This window comes from Geotrypetes seraphini, chromosome 11 (genome assembly GCF_902459505.1).
Source record: "Geotrypetes seraphini chromosome 11, aGeoSer1.1, whole genome shotgun sequence".
NCBI lineage: Eukaryota > Metazoa > Chordata > Amphibia > Gymnophiona > Dermophiidae > Geotrypetes > Geotrypetes seraphini.
Genome location: NC_047094.1, coordinates 129,100,559 through 129,116,642, shown reverse-complemented (window position 1 = coordinate 129,116,642; position 16,084 = coordinate 129,100,559). Strand labels below are relative to the sequence as shown.

Sequence of the window (16,084 nt, the reverse complement as noted above, 5' to 3'; positions counted from 1 at the left end):
CTGCATTCCCTGCTGGTGGCTGGCTGATTGTGATTAGCCCCAGCTGAGCTCCTCAATTGACTTCCCCTGGTTTGTATTTGAGGCTTTCTGACCTGCACACCTCGAGTGTTAACCCCACCCCCTCCTGAGTTGGATTTAGGTTTCAGAGAAGGAGGAAAGGAGTAATAGGGGGAAGAATCCGGTTCAAGTGCTCTCCCCCTCTGGCTCTTAGGCTGGGTTATGACCGGGTTTTCCCCTTCCCTTCCTGGCTGTGTCGGCTCCATGCCAGGTTTTCCGGGAACCAGGGCATGATGTGGTTCTTTTGGCTGGGACAGGGGCTTCCCTGTCACAATATTCAAGGCTTCCTGTCTCTCCTCATACGTCTTCTGGCGCAAGCCTCCTATCATTTTCGTCGCCCTCCTCTGGACCGCTTCAAGTCTTCTTACGTCCTTCGCCAGATACGGTCTCCAAAACCGAACACAATACTCCAAGTGGGGCCTTACCAATGACCTGTACAGGGGCATCAACACCTTCTTCCTTCTACTGGCTATGCCTCTCTTTATACAGCCCAGCATCCTTCGCCTTTAGATCTTCGGACACTATCACCCCAAGGTCCCTCTCCCCATCCGTGCATATCAGCTTCTCACTTCCCAGCATATACGGTTCCTTCTGATTATTAATCCCCAAATGCATTACTCTGCATTTCTTTGCATTGAATTTTAGTTGCTAGGCATTAGACCATTTCTCTAACTTTTGCAGATCCTTTTTCATATTTTCTCTCCTCGGTGTCTAATCCATTACAAATCTTGGTATCATCCACAAAAAGGCAAACTTTTCTTTCTAACCCTTTGCCAATGTCACTCACAAACATATTGAACAGCACTGATCCCTGAAGGACTCCACTACTCACCTTTCCCTCTGGCATCTGTCCGTCAACCAGTTTCTAATCCAGTTCACCACTTTGGGTCCCAACTTCAGCCCATCAAATTTGTTCAAGAGCCTCCTATGAGGAACTTTGTCAAAGGGTTTACTGAAATCTAAGTAAATTACATCTAGCATATGCCCTTGATCCAATTCTCTGATCACCCAATCAAAAAATTCAGATTCGTTTGGCACAATTTATCTTTAGTAAAACCATATTGTCTCAGATCCTGTAACCCATTTGCTTCTAGGAATTTCACTATCCTTTCACCATTATTTTTCCAATAACTGAAGTGAGGCTTACTGGCCTGTAGTTTCCCGCTTCATCTCTACAACCACTTTTGAGAATAGGGACCACATCTACTCTTCTCCATTCCCCAAGAACTACTCCCGTCTCCAAAGATTTGTTGAACAAATCTTTAATAGGACCCGCCAGAACCTCTCTGAGCTCCCTCAATATCCTGGGATGGATCCTGTTCCGGTCCCATCGCTTGTCCACCTTCAATTTTTCAAGTTGTTCATAAACACTTTCTTCCGTGAACGACGCAAAATCTACTCCATTCTTGTGTGTAACTTTACCAGACAATCTCGGTCCTTCTCCAGGATTTTCTTCCGTGAACACAGAACAGAAGTATTTGTTTAACATGTTTGCTTTTTCCTCATCATTCTCCACATATCGAAACATATCATCTTTTAGTCTCGCAATTCAATTTTTCATCTTCTTCCTTTCACTAATATATCTGAAAAAAATTTTGTTTCCCTTTTTTAGATTCTTAGCCATTTGCTTTTGTGCTTTCGCCAGACATATCTCTCTCTTGGCTTCTTTCAGTTTCACCCGGTAGTCCTTTCTGTACTCCTTTTCTTGGGTATTTTATATTTCACGAATGCCAGATCTTTTGCCTTTATTTTCTGCGCCACAAATATAGAGAACATTTTAGTTTACTTTTTCCTCTTGTTTTTATTTATTTTCCTCACATAAAGGTCAGTAGCCATTTTTATTGCTCCTTTCAGCTTAGACCACTGTTTTTCCACATCCCTTATGTCCTCCCATCCTAAAAGCTCTTTCTTCAGGTACGATCCCATTTTACTAAAGTCCATACGTATGAAATCTAGGACTTTGAGTTTTGTATGGCCACCCTCCACATTAGCTGTTATGTCAAACCAAACCATTTGATGATCACTATTTCCCAGGTGGGAACCCATAGAAACATAGAAACATAGAAATAGATGGCAGATAAGGGCCCACGGCCCATCTAGTCTGCCCACCTTAATGTCCCTCCCCTACCTTTGCCCTGTGAATAGATCTCATGTGCCGATCCCATTTGGCCTTAAAATCAGGCACGCTGCTGGCCTCAATCACCTGTAGTGGAAGACTATTCCAGCGATCAACCACTCTTTCAGTGAAAAAGAATTTCCTGGTGTCACCTCGTAGTTTCCCGCCCCTGATTTTCAACGGATGCCCTCTTGTTGTCGTGGGACCCTTAAAAAAGATGATATCTTCCTCCGCCTCAATGCGGCCCGTAAGATACTTGAACGTCTCGATCATGTCCCCCTTCTCTCTGCGCTCCTCGAGCGAGTATAGCTGTAATTTGTCAAGCCGTTTTTCGTATGGTAGATCCTTGAGTCCCGAGACCATCCGGGTGGCCATTCTTTGCACCGACTCAGTCTCAGCACATCCTTGCGATAATGCGGCCTCCAGAATTGCACACAGTATTCCAGGTGGGGCCTCACCATGGATCTATACAATGGCATAATGACTTCCGCCTAACGACTGACGAAACCCCTTCGTATGCAGCCCATGATTTGTCTTGCCTTGGACGAAGCCTGCTCCACTTGATTGGCAGACTTCATGTCCTCACTGACGATTACCCCAAGTCTCGTTCTGCTACCGTTTTTGCTAGGATCTCGCCATTAAGGGTATAAGACTTGCATGGATTCTGGCTGCCCAGGTGCATAACTTTGCATTTTTTGGCATTGAAGTTGAGTTGCCATGTCCTAGACCATCGTTCCAGTAGGAGTAGGTCGTGCATCATGTTGTCGGGCACTGAATCTTCGTCTGTTGTGCATTTGCCCACTACATTACTCAGTTTGGCGTCATCGGCGAATAATGTTATTTTACCTTGAAGCCCTTCTGCCAAGTCTCTTATAAAGATGTTGAATAGGATTGGGCCCAAGACTGAGCCCTGTGGTACTCCACTAATCACCTCCGTCATTTCGGAGGGGGTGCCGTTCACCACCACCCTTTGGAGCCTACCTCCAAGCCAGCTCCCAACCCATTTCGTCAATGTGTTACCTAATCCTATAGAACTCATCTTGCTCAGTAACCTGCGGTGTGGTACGCTATCGAATGCTTTGCTAAAGTCCAGGTACACGATGTCCAGGGACTCCCCAATATCCAGCTTCCCCGTTACCCAGTCAAAGAAGCTGATCAGGTTGGATTGGCAGGATCTCCCCTTAGTAAATCCATGTTGTCGGGGATCCGTAGATTCTCCTCATCCAGGATCTTATCTAATTGGTGTTTGATTAGAGTTTCCATTAGTTTGCTCACTATCGATGTTAGACTCAATGGTCTGTAGTTTGCTGTCTCCATCTTTGAGCCTTTCTTGTGGAGTGGAATGACGTTAGCCGTCCTCCAGTCCAACGGGACGCTGCCTGTACTAAGGGAGAGGTTGAAGAGCGCGGACAGTGGCTCCGCCAAGACATCACTCAGCTCCCTAAGCACCCTGGGGTGCAGGTTGTCCGGCCCCATTGCTTTGTTAACCTTGAGCTTTGACAGCTCACCTTAGACACTGCTGGGCGTAAACTCAAAGTTACTAAACGGGTCAACTGAGCCAACCCTTGGTACCGGCAGAAAAGCCGACGGTACCAGTACTGTCTTTTTGGGAAAAGCTGGATGCGCTTTTCCGCTTAGAATTTGGTGACATGTTTCACCTTATGACCTCTGCACTGACTGCTCTGGTACCGGCTCAGTCTGAGCATAACACTGTGAGGTCTGGCTCTTCGGTACCTCATTGAAGCACCTCTTAACACCGATCATCTCATCAATCCTGCACAGCATCTTCTTGTCATTCAAGTTCATCAAGGCATCGTCGATTATCGCCTTCTCATTCCAGCAAATGTTCTTCCAAGAGGAAACACCATTCTCTTGCAGATACTTCCCAATGTCTCAGGTGTCTGACACTGATTCCATTTAAGAAACATCACTTTTCTCATCATGCTTCTAAACATACCAAGTCTTCCACACTGACTTCGTCCAAAAAGAAGCATCCTCCTGACCATGCTTCTAAATGTCCACGGTCCCCAACTTCAGCTTCGACTTCATCATCTGATGGGTATCAGTGCAAACACAGACATCATCACAATTCATCTTCACAACCGCATGGAGAAGTCTGCATCTTCAGTTTGATTCAGATGCTGACTTCTCCATTTCCTCTACTGAGGTTTGTGACACATCTGAGGAAAAATCTCCATGCCGGTCTCCTCCTAGAGTGAAATCTCCCACGGGAATGCCATTGGGGGGTCGGTAGGAAGGGTTGGGCACCCTCCTGCTCCAATTGTCGGGGGGGGGGGCGGGTTCTGTCAGCAGGAGAGGTTGGGCACCCTCCTGCCGTGATCGCTAGGGGGAGGGGAGACTTGCGGCCATAGCAATGGCTGCTATACTAATCACAGCAGGGAGATCCTTGCCGCGATTAGGTATAGCGGCCGCATCTACTTACCATGTAGGCCAGCATTTTGCAAGCCTACATTGTAAGCGTCTCCCGTTCTGCTAGGGAGACGCGTAGGGCCGCCTAGGTTCGCTTAAGGCTACCGCCTAGAATTAGGCGAGCTTAGGCGGGCATGCAGGCCTCTCTAGGCTCCCTGGAGGCGCCTTTAATATAGGCGGCCTGCCTGGGGAGCATTTTTGTTTTTAGAAAAAGTGCCTCCCGATTGGCTGATTAGACAGCTGTAGGACGCATTCAGCTGACTACAATTGGGAGCACTTTTCAGAATCAGGGCCCAAAAGTCCATTCCAGTCTGTCCATCCGCAATCTCTTCCTCTCTCTAGAAGATCCCACGTGCCTATCCCACGCTTTCTTTAATTCAGACACAGTCTCTGTCTCCACCACTTCTTCTAGGAGACTGTTCCATGCATCTACCAGCATTTCTGTATAAAAGTATTTCCTTAGATTAGTCCTGAGCCTATCACCTCTTAACTTCGTCCTGTGCCCTCTCATTCCAGAGCTTCCTTTCAAATGAAAGAGACTTGACTCATTCACATTTATGCCACATAGTTATTTAAATGTCTCTATCATATCTCCCATTAATGTAATTATATTTACCATTCTCGCGTTGCCTTTGCGATCTACTGGTCGATCGTGATTGACCATTTGGGCACCCCTGATGTAAACCATTCAGAGCTCTCCTGGGTAAACAGTATAAAAAATTGAATAAATCTGAATAATTAGTTTCAGTAAGATTGACCAGGTTACTGAAATTCTAAATCCAAAGTATTGCTGTTCTTTTTTTTTTTTCCTCTGTGTGATAAGTTATAGCCTATTTTTTACTGCCCCTCTGATTGTCACTCTGCAGGTAGCCTATTTTACTGCCCCTCTGGCTGTCATTCTGCAGGTAGTCCCCCACGTTCTCTGCCGGTCCGCCCACACAGGAAGAGAAGAACATGTCATAAAGGGCGGGACCGGCAGAGAAGGAGAAGACGGAGTTGCAAACCTATTTTTATTCCCGTCTGGTTGGCATTCTAAACTAAAGGGAGTCCCCGTGTTGACGTCTTCTCTGCCGGTCCCGCCCCTTATGACATGCTCTTCTCTTCTCCTGTGGGTGGACCGGCAGAGAAGGAGAAGACGGCGTTGTAGGGGACTCCAGTAAATGCATAGCAGCAGCTGTGGCAATCAAAAAAAGAGGAGGTCTGCTGTTAAGGTGGACCAGGATCCTGGAAAATCCTGCAATTTTACCAGGATCTCAATACAAGTCTATGAGGATCCTGCAAATCTTCTTTCTCCTACCTCAGATAGTCTTCAACTCTTGCCCATCTGTACAGCTCCACCTTAAGGAGGCGGGATCTCATGCTATGACCTCAAACAGGAAGCTTTCCTATGCTCTGCTGCTTTCTCTTTCTCTAAGGTCTGTGGAATAGTAAAGAGCAGAAAAAAAGCAGAATAAAACCAGGAACTTTCTGCCTGTCCAAACTGGAAATTACTGCAAGTTCCAGTCCTAGAGCTGCAGAGGGAGGGAGGAAAGATTTTTATTGACATCCTCAGGAATCAGCCCAACCTCCTCCCTATTAATTCATTTTCTGCAGTCTGAATCCATCCCAGCAGCTGCAGAATTCAGAGAGAATAAGGAGGGGAAATGTCTGCCCTGGTTTCTGATCAGGTAAGAAATTCTCTGTCTTCTTTTACAAGCTGCTGCTTCAAACACACTCACATTTATCTCTTTCATTCTCCTGTACAAATATGTATATTTATTTTCTCACAAACATGTGTACACATACACACAGTCTCATTCACACATACAAGTTACGTACTTTCAGGAGGGAGACTTTTTGGCCCGTCCTGGTTTTAAAGTTACATCCTAAAGCAGTGTAGTGTTTATAGTCCCTAAATCTATCCATTGAAATCAGGGTTGCAGATCTCATAATGCATCAGGATGAGGTTGTCAGAAATCCAGGACTGGCTTAAAATCTTCCTCCTGAGACTGGGCAGCTTGGAAGCTCTGATAGTAACAGTGCAAATATCCATACTTTCACACACAAGCAGACAAAAACTGTCAGGCACATAAAGTGATTTTATCAGTTTCATACACACTCTTTCTTCTCCTCCCCATCCCCAGTACTTTTCCTATTTCTGTCTTTAGACACTAATTAATCAGTTTCTGTTAATCCCACAACAGCTTCTACCTTCCCATTCATTTAGCCCGCATAGATCGGTCCTGACATCCAACCCTCAGAGTACCTTTTCCTCCTAATCAATGAATCAGCTAGCACAGGTTTCCAGGATTTTCTGGAAATGAGGCAACAGATCAAAACAGCAAGTTGTCTTAATTCTATAATCTTGTGGAGAACTGATTTTATTGACAAAGCTTGTTGCACACGTATTAGAATAAAGGTTGAGGGGGGCACTAAGAGTGTTCTATTTACATTTAATGATATTTATGTCAGAGACCAAACACTTATAAATTGTTAAGCATTTTTGTTTTTAGAAAATACCATCTTGTACAAGAAGGTGGGAATTGGAATATGCATTTCCCCCCAATTCTATATATTGTGCCTAAAAAATCAGCACTGATCAGAAAAGCACTTAGTATGATTCTGTAAAAGGCACTCACCATATATAGAAACACTCTTAGCGCCCATAAATGCCACTAACATTTAAGTGCACCTATTTAGGGCAATGAAAACCAGGCCAAAGTTGTGCGCAGCTCAGGTGTATTTTATAACACATATCACTTTATAGAATGTGCTTAGAAAATTGTGTGTGTGGTGTAACTTTTAATTACAGCTCTCCCTCTGGATTCACGGTTTCCCTACTCGCGAACTCGATTATTTGCGATTTTTTTTTTTGTTCTTCTTTTTGCAGGCTGCCTGAATCTCACCGGACCTTACCTGGTGGTCTAGCAGCGACGCGGAGCAGGATCGATCATCCTAAGCTCCTGCCCTGTGCAGGGGGCAGAAGCATAGGAAGATCGCTCGTGCCCCATGCCACCGCTAGACCACCAGGTAAGATCTGGGGACACAAGAGGGAGGCGGGAGTGGGTCAGAGCCGGCCCAAAAACTTATTCGTGATTTTTCCCCATTCGCGGGCTGGCTCTGCCCCTAACCCCCGCGAATACGGAGGGAGAGCTGTAGTGATAATTATTAGATGTTAATTGCCAATTTTTGGTGCCAATTGACTTGTGGGAATGTGTGATGCAGTGGTTAGGGCAACAGCCTTAGCACCCTGAGGTTGTGGGTTCAAATCCCTCGCTGCTCATTGTGACCCTAGGCAAGTCACATAGGCCCAAATTCTGCAACCAGCGCCTAAAGTTAAGCACCTATTTTGGAGGCGCCCAACTAGATAGGCGCTTATCTAAATTGATTAACAAGGTTAATTAAGCTTTTTAATCAGCACTGATTGAAACATAGGCGCCTATCAAGAAAGTGCGATTCTGTAACAAGGCACCTCTAAAAATTTAGGTGGCCTTCAAAAAAAATAGGCACTGTGCATGTTAGGTGTGGGCGTGGCTACATGTTAGGTGCCTTCTTACAGAATAACTGCTCTTAAGCGTGCTTAAGCGCTCGCACGGGCGCCTAACTTTTAGTTGTGCCTAGAGCTGGCCTATTTAATAGGCGCTTGCAAAATAGGTGCCGCTCAACATGATTCACTAAACAGCACCCAATTTTATTTGAATCGCGCTAAACAGTGCCTATATTGGCGCCCAACTTTTGGGTGCTTCTTATAGAATTTGCCCTTTAATCCCTTCATTGCCCCAGGTACACTAGATAGAGTTTGAGCCCTACAGGACAGATAGGGAAATATGATAAATTACCTGAATGTAAACCACTTAGGATATAAGTGGTATATAAATAATTAAATAAATAAATAATTGAGTGCCGAAGGATGGAACCTTTTCTAGGAGCTAGGCTTCTTTCTGTGGCGTGCCACAGGTCTCTCTTATTTCTCCTAAGCTTTTTAATATCTTTACAAGTACTCTGCCAAAAAGTACATTTGTCAGCCAAAGTTTGTATGTTATCCTATGCTGATGATATTTTTTTATTAATTCTGTTAAGTTCAAACTAGGAGGACATTTCAGCTAAGATCACTGATTTCATGAATAGAATTGGAGATTGGGCTTCTACTAATAAGTTGAAATTCAATGCAAGTAAGAAGTTTCTTTGGTTTCATAATTCACTATCTTCTGTTCCTTCATTTCTTACTCTACAATCAGGTGCTACCCTGCAGGTAGATAAAACGTCTAAAGTTTTGGGTATTCTTTTAGACTCTTTTCTTACATTTAAAAATCAAATTTCTAAATTATGGAGCAAGATTTTATATATAGCATTATGAGGAAACTTAGGTTAGTGAAGTTGTGTAATTTTCAACATTTTGCACTGTTGGTTCAGATGTTAGTGTTACCTCAACTGTACAGTTGTACCTTGGTTTGCGAGCATAATTTGTTCCAGAAGCATGCTCGCAATCCAAAGTATTCGTAGAGCAAAGCAACTTTCCCCATCGGTCATAATGGCAACTCGGATGATTTGTTCCACCGGTGTTAGAAAGTGCCTGCTGCCGGATTTATGCTGGGCCTTGAGCATCTGCACATGCTCAAGACCTTCTGGATCTCACCCTCTCCAAGATTCTCGTGAGACTCAAGGGTTTATTTTTGCACTTTGCTTCGGTGAGGTACTACTTTGGCAAATCCACCAACCTTCTGCTCCTAAATTCCTGCAAAGGAGAGAAGAACTACAGCATTGCAAAGATATAGTTTTGGTGTTTGGACCAAAGACTACCTGTGACTGAACTTGTGCTTTATTCTGTTGAGGCCATTGTCTGATAGGACTTACCTGGGACATAAGCTGAGCGTTTAGGGGTTAACCAGACCAGGCTGGTGACGACTGCATTATTGTTTTTGGTTTTGCTCATGATTGCTGATACCTTTAGATTCTTTTTCCGCATTTTGTTTTTGTTAAGACTGAATGATAAATAAATTCGGCTGGATTATATTCTGACTACTTACCTGTTTGATAGTACCCTGACTCTTGCATACTGGGGTAAGCTCTCCACAACAGGGACCTCCCTCTTGGGGAAGCATGCCGGGGCTAGATAGTAGTTGTGTGCCAGTCCCTGCCTTGCTCTAAGGGACGGCCACACTACATGTTGTGTCAGAAGTGGGATATAGCGCCCCCTGTTGGTGGGAAATATTTTTTGAAAAAAAAAAAATCTGTTTTGTTTTTTTGCTAACTATTGGATTTTGTTGAACTGTTGGAATCTGTGGAATTAAACTGGTGGACTAGTGTTGTACAGACACCAGAAGTCGATCCACGGGAGGACCGGAAGTCAGCTGAGCTGGGACATTGAAAGCCAGTGATCCAGTCCTTGGAGGGCAGTTCCAGTTTGGAAAGCTCGGAGTTGGACGCAGAACCTTGCCTGAGAGAACCGCAGTATCCGGACCAGAGTCGGAGGGTTTCCCCGAGTACCGGAGTGATACAAGACGCAGACTCATCAGTACCGCGGGTAAGAGTACCTAATCCAACGGGCTGTTGAGGATAAAGAAGTATCACTCGGGGAGGCTGGTTTGCTATGGGAGGAGGGTCAGGCGGAAGTTAAAAGGAGCCACACTTGTTTTTTTTCTCTTTTGGTTCCATTTCAGGTGGTTGGAGATGGAGCAGCAGCAGCTTCTTGCCCTGATCACTGGAGAACGCCAAAAAAAGATCCAGGAGATGCAGGAGGTTTTCAAGACTAGCCAGGACCACTGGAACCAGGTGCAGGACCGAGCGCAGACACAGCACCAAGAGCTAATGACTGCTATGGGGGAACAATTGAGACTGTTTTCCAAGTTTTTGCAAGCACCACAACAATCAATTGTGGGTGCCCCTCTACCAAATCCAGTACCACATCAACTGGTAGGAGCCAATCCTTTGGCGCTGATGAACTTGCACAAAATCACACCACACGATGCACCGGATCATTTTCTGTTAGCCTTTCAGTTGAAAGGATCAGTTGAAAGGACTGCCAGTGCTGCTAGTTGGCCGCAGGAACAATGGTCAGTACGATTGCTACCTTGTTTGGCGGGCGAGACTTTGGCTGCCTTTCAAACCTTGAACCCTGATTTGTCCGGCAATTATCAAACTGTCAAGGCACATATATTAGACTATTTAGGCTTCACACATGAACATTATAGGTAAAATTTAGATCTGCTATAATAGGGGAACAGGAAAGACCTTGTACAACGGCTGACCAAAATGGCCGAGCGCTGGTTACAACCTTGCTTAGCTGACCCTAGGGCACTCTTTACCGAGATCATTAAAGAACAATGCCTCGAGTCAATGCCCAAGGAGCTAAGAAGCTGGGTGCAGAAACAGGATTGTAAGAGCCTAATGAAGGTCTTAGAAGTATCCGAGGCCTATTTAGATACCAGGGATTGTTTTTCTGCATTTTGTTTTTGCTAAGACTGAATGATAAATAAATTCGGCTTGATTATTCTGACTACTTACCTGTGTGATAGTACCCTGACTCTTGCACACTGGGATAAGCTCTCCACTACAGGGACTTCCTCCCTCTTGGGGAAGCATGCCGGGGCTAGATAGTAGTTGTGTGCCAGTCCCTGCCTTGCTCTAAGGGGCAGACACGCTACAGCGTATAAGAATCTTCATTGGTTATCAGTTGAGAGGTGAATTAAGTTTAAATCAGCTTGCATGGTTCATTGTATATTACAGAATGATTTCAGATAATCTGATTTTGCTTTGTTCTCATTTGCATTATTCTTCCACCAGATTATGTGGTACTTTAATATTACATTTTCTATGGATTAGAAGAGTATGGTATAAACGACAGCTCAACTCTTCTTTTGCTTATGCTGTGTCACCAGTCGGTCCCGCAAAGATACTGTGGGGGGCTGCTGACAGGTAGCAGCACGACCCTGGCGCAGCTTCCAAAGGGGGAGACCCTACACGGTAATACAGTTCTCTAGTGTAATAATAAGAAACCAAAAATCTTTCAGACCATTGCAATAAGTTAAAAAAAACAAACAACTATTTTACTGGCTTTTACTCAACAAACAAATAGTTCATAGTAACCAATTTATAATCCAACAAGCAAATCTCAAGTTCTGCCTCAGGTAAGTAGCCTGCAGTCATGTCCTAGGCACTTCCATACTGTTCCCAACAGGAAAAAGCAAACAAAAAAACCAAAAAAAATTTCACTCCACGTTAAGGAGACCTGGGCTTTAGGTTAACATAGTCCCGAGCTTCACCAGGTCCTTGCAGTTTAAACAACAAAACAAAACCTCAGCGCAATGCAGTCCAAACTTTGCCTCTCTAGGCTGTAGCAACTCTCCAGTCCCTGGGGACTGGGAACAGAATTGCTGGGTTCACTTTTAATAATGGCTTTTAACAAGCACCCACAAAATTCCCTACCTGAGGTCTTTTGTGAACCCTCCCCAATTCTGGCAGTCACTCTCTTGCAATGCAGCAAACAAAAAAAAAAACACACCAGCTTCCTATAAGCTCAGTCTCAGCTAGTGTAGAACAGTCAATTAGTGCTGTGCACAATTCCAGCACTGCTTCCAGCCCAGCCCCCACTGCTGTGCAACAACAACAACAACAAAAAAAAACTTCACAAACACAGTTCCTTGATAGTTGACTTCATCTGTCAATTGTCCCCAAAAACCAATATCCAAAAAGGGTAAATTAAATCACTGGCAGGAAATTGCTAAACTTGCATCCATCTGTTCCGGTTCAGCTCCAGGCATTTCAAACACTATGTCTATGCTTTCTTCTGGGCAGTGGCGTACCTAGCATATGTGACACCCGGGCCCCATCATTTTTTGACACCCTTCCCATCTATAACAAAAATATGATTTTTAGTAACAATCCACATATCGCACAACAAGAGTGTACCTAGGAAAAGGCAGCATCTTAAATACTGCAGTGAGCACTAGAACACCAACACATACATTGTAAAGCTAAACAAGCCAGATCCCGCACAGTCAATTGATCCTGCAGTCAATGCCAACTGAAAAAACTATGTCCTTTTCATACACACAGAACAGAGATACACCCTTGCCCAATATGGAATAATCACAAACTAAAAACAGAAATATGTAGACAAAAGTTAAACTGAACCGCCAAGAAACCAGACTCTGCATACAATACAACACCACAACACCACAAAAACAGTGACACATGTTCCCTAATACTGTGCAAAATATAAAGACTGTAGATGTAAATTTGAAAAAACTGATACATAACAATCACCACTTTACAAATTAACAAATAAAAATAAAACAAATAATGAGAAATAAGAAAATACCATTTTATTGGACTAATCCATTTTTCAATTAGCTTTCAGAGGCCAAATCTTTCTTCAGAACAGTACAGTATACTGCTGTTATGCTATTCTGTCCTGAGGAAAGGGGTTTAATTCAAAAAATTGCCTTATTACCATTTCCTATTTATAAACTTTTATCAATACAGTTACAATACTACTTGATTCTAAGTAAAGCAACAACAACAAAAAAATCTTTCTACCTTTTGTCGTTTCTGCTTTAATCATCTTCTCTTTGCTCTCTTCTTTCTATACAGCGCTTGTCCTCTTTCCCTTCCATGCAACATCTGCCCTCTCTTTGCCCCTTCCACCCAGCTTCTGCCCTCTCTCTCTCTACCCCTTCCATCTACTTCCCACACTTTCTCTGCCCCTTCCATCTACTGTCCACCCTCTCTCTCTTCCATATGGCATCTTCCCTCTTTCTATGTCCCTTCAATAAACTGTATATCCGGGGTCCCTTCTCTCCTTTGCACATGATTCATTTCAGCTTCACCCCTCTCCATTTTTCTGTCTCCACCCCCTCCCCTATGCTTTGGCATCTCTCTCTTTCTCTTCTCCTTTCCTTCTTTCCTTCCCACTCCATACCATGGTGTGGTATCTCTATCTCTATCTCCTTCCCTTCCCTCCCCCCATGCCATGGCATCTCTTCCTCCCCCTCCATGGTTTGGTATCTCCTTTCCTTTCCACCCCTCCCATGAACTTGGCATCTCTGGTTCCTCTCCCTTGTCTTTCTTCTCCCTTCTTCTCTCTCTCTCCCCAATTGGGTGCAGCAGCAGCATTTCTCTCACCCCTTCCCTGTGCAGCAGTAGCATTTCTCCCCCCTTCCCTGTGCAGCAGCAGCAGCATTTCTCCCCCCTTCCCTGTGCAGCAGCAGCATTTCTCCCCCCTTGCCTGTGCAGCATTTCTCCCCCCCCTTCCCTGTGCAGCAGGAACATCTCTTCCCTGCCCAGTTCCCCTGCTCAAAGCAGCGGGCTTCTACACCTCACACGATCTGCGGCAGCATTGGAAGCCTTTTCTCTGACATCGTGACGTCAGAGGGAACGCTTCCGACGCAGCCGCAGATTGCGTGAGGAGCCGACACCCGCGGCTTTGATCAGGGGAGCCGGCCAGAAGTGAAGCAACCACCGGAGGGAGCACAAGCTGGGACGGACACCACTGTTCACAGAAGGGATGCCCACACTTTTTCGGCTTGCGAGCTACTTTTAAAATGACCAAGTCAAAATGATCTACCAACAATAAAATAAAAAAAAAAACCCACAAAGCACACTGTACGCAGAGAAAATGTTAATTATCATTTATATTCGGGGGTTTTTTCAAAGAGGTCAAGGCAGATGACTCTATACAAAGTCACCTCAATAACAACTATACAAAAATAGACAAATACCCTCGCCCTTTTTACTAAACTGTGATAGTGGTTTTTAGTGCAGGGAGCTGTGCTGAATGCCCCGCGCTGCTCTCGACGCTCATAGGCTCCCTGCGCTAAAAACCGCTTGTGATACCCCCTCTGAAAACTAGTCTATCTGTGGGGTCTTCCCCTCTGCTGGAGACCAGTCTTTCTTTGTGCTTACAGATGAGGTGATGCCTGCAATTGCATCCGCTACTCTTTCTATCCACTTGCTTCCCTAGGGCACCAAACAACACCAAACTATTTAGTGGAGTTGGGACTAAAGGAGACTGTGAGGATTTACAAAGGGACCTGAACAAAGTAGAAGAGTGGGCGACGAGATGGCAGATGAAGTTTAATATAGAGAAATGTAAAGTCTTGCATGTAGGAAACAGAAACCCGAAGTACAGTTATACGATGGGAGGGCTGGTAATGGGTGAAAGTACCCTAGAAAAGGACTTAGGGGTAATAGTGGACAAGACAATGAAGGAGTCGGCACAGTGCGCAGCGGCTTCTAAGAAGGCGAATAAAATACTAGGTATTATCAAGAAAGGTATTACAACCAGAACGAAAGAAGTTATCCTGCCGTTGTATCAGGCAATGGTGCGCCCGCATCTGGAGTACTGCGTCCAATATTGGTCACCGTACCTTAAGAAGGATATGGCGATACTCGAGAGGGTTCAGAAAAGAACGACGTGATTGATAAAAGGTATGGAAAATCTTTCATATGCTGAAAGATTAGAGAAACTGGGGCTATTTTCCCTGGAAAAGCGGAGGCTTAGAGGGGACATGATAGAGACTTACAAGATCATGAAGGGCATAGAGAAAGTGGAGAGGGCATTCGGAAAAATTAAGAGGGGACAGATTCAGAACCAATGCTAGGAAGTTCTTTTTCACCCAACGGGTGGTAGACACCTGGAATGCGCTTCCGGAGGGTGTGATAGGACAGAGTACGGTATTGGGGTTCAAGAAGGGATTAGATGATTTCCTGAAGGAAAAGGGGATAAAAGGGTATAGATAGAGGATTACTATACAGTCCTGGACCTGTATGGGCTGCCGCGTGAGCGGACTGCTGGGCATGATGGACCTCTGGTCTGACCCAGCAGAGGCACTGCTTATGTTCTTAATAATATGGCTAACCCAGTGGAGCTCCGCGATCAAGATTTGTGTTGGTCCTGGGAACTAGCGGAAAATCATTCAGTGTGCAGGTGCTTCGAATCTAGTCGGTTTGAGGATCTTATTTCAAAATTCCTGCAGGCATTAAAACTGATCTTACTGTCAGGTCTATTTTTTGAAGAGATGGTCTACATTGCTCTGACCCCATGACTGAAAAAAGTTGACATAGACCCTTCCTCACCGTTTAGCTACCAACCAAAATGTTAGTGTCTATCATATCTGCTCAATTTTCATCATATTTAGAGAGATTTTCCATTCTGTTACCTTGCCAATATGGTTTCAGACCTAACTTCAGTACCGAATCTCTATTGGTCTCACTAATCTCAAAGGTTCAGCAACTACACTCTTGTAATAAGTTTACTATTCTATTACAATTTGACCTATCTGTGACCTTTGACGTCTTTCACCATGACATTCTGATCTACCAACTTTCTGAGATAGGTATTGATTCTTTTTTTTTTTTAATCTTTGAGTATTTTCATTCAATACAATAATCTCAATACAACATACAATTTATAAACTAATTGGAAAAAATAACACATCTTACGAATAGTAAGGTTAAAAGAATTCCATTCCCTATCGCACCCCCCCAGCAGACCTGGTATAG

At 44.4% G+C, this 16,084-nt stretch overlaps 2 protein-coding genes across 14 annotated transcripts in view; one reads left to right on the top strand and one right to left on the bottom strand.

Moving 5' to 3' along the window:
- Positions 1 to 16,084, bottom strand: part of PSMC4 (proteasome 26S subunit, ATPase 4) — a 133,375-nt gene that overhangs the window by 73,555 nt on the left and 43,736 nt on the right. The window lies entirely within an intron of this gene.
- LOC117369142 (zinc finger protein OZF-like) overlaps positions 5,785 to 16,084 on the top strand; it is a 57,899-nt gene continuing 47,599 nt past the window's right edge. For 2 of the 13 annotated variants that reach the window (XM_033963191.1, XM_033963194.1), the window contains exon 1: positions 5,785 to 6,270. In XM_033963191.1, the coding sequence (XP_033819082.1) occupies positions 6,247 to 6,270 (24 nt within the window). In that variant the 5' untranslated portion in view covers positions 5,785 to 6,246. The other 11 variants (XM_033963199.1, XM_033963202.1, XM_033963203.1 and 8 more) reach the window with 9 other exon arrangements.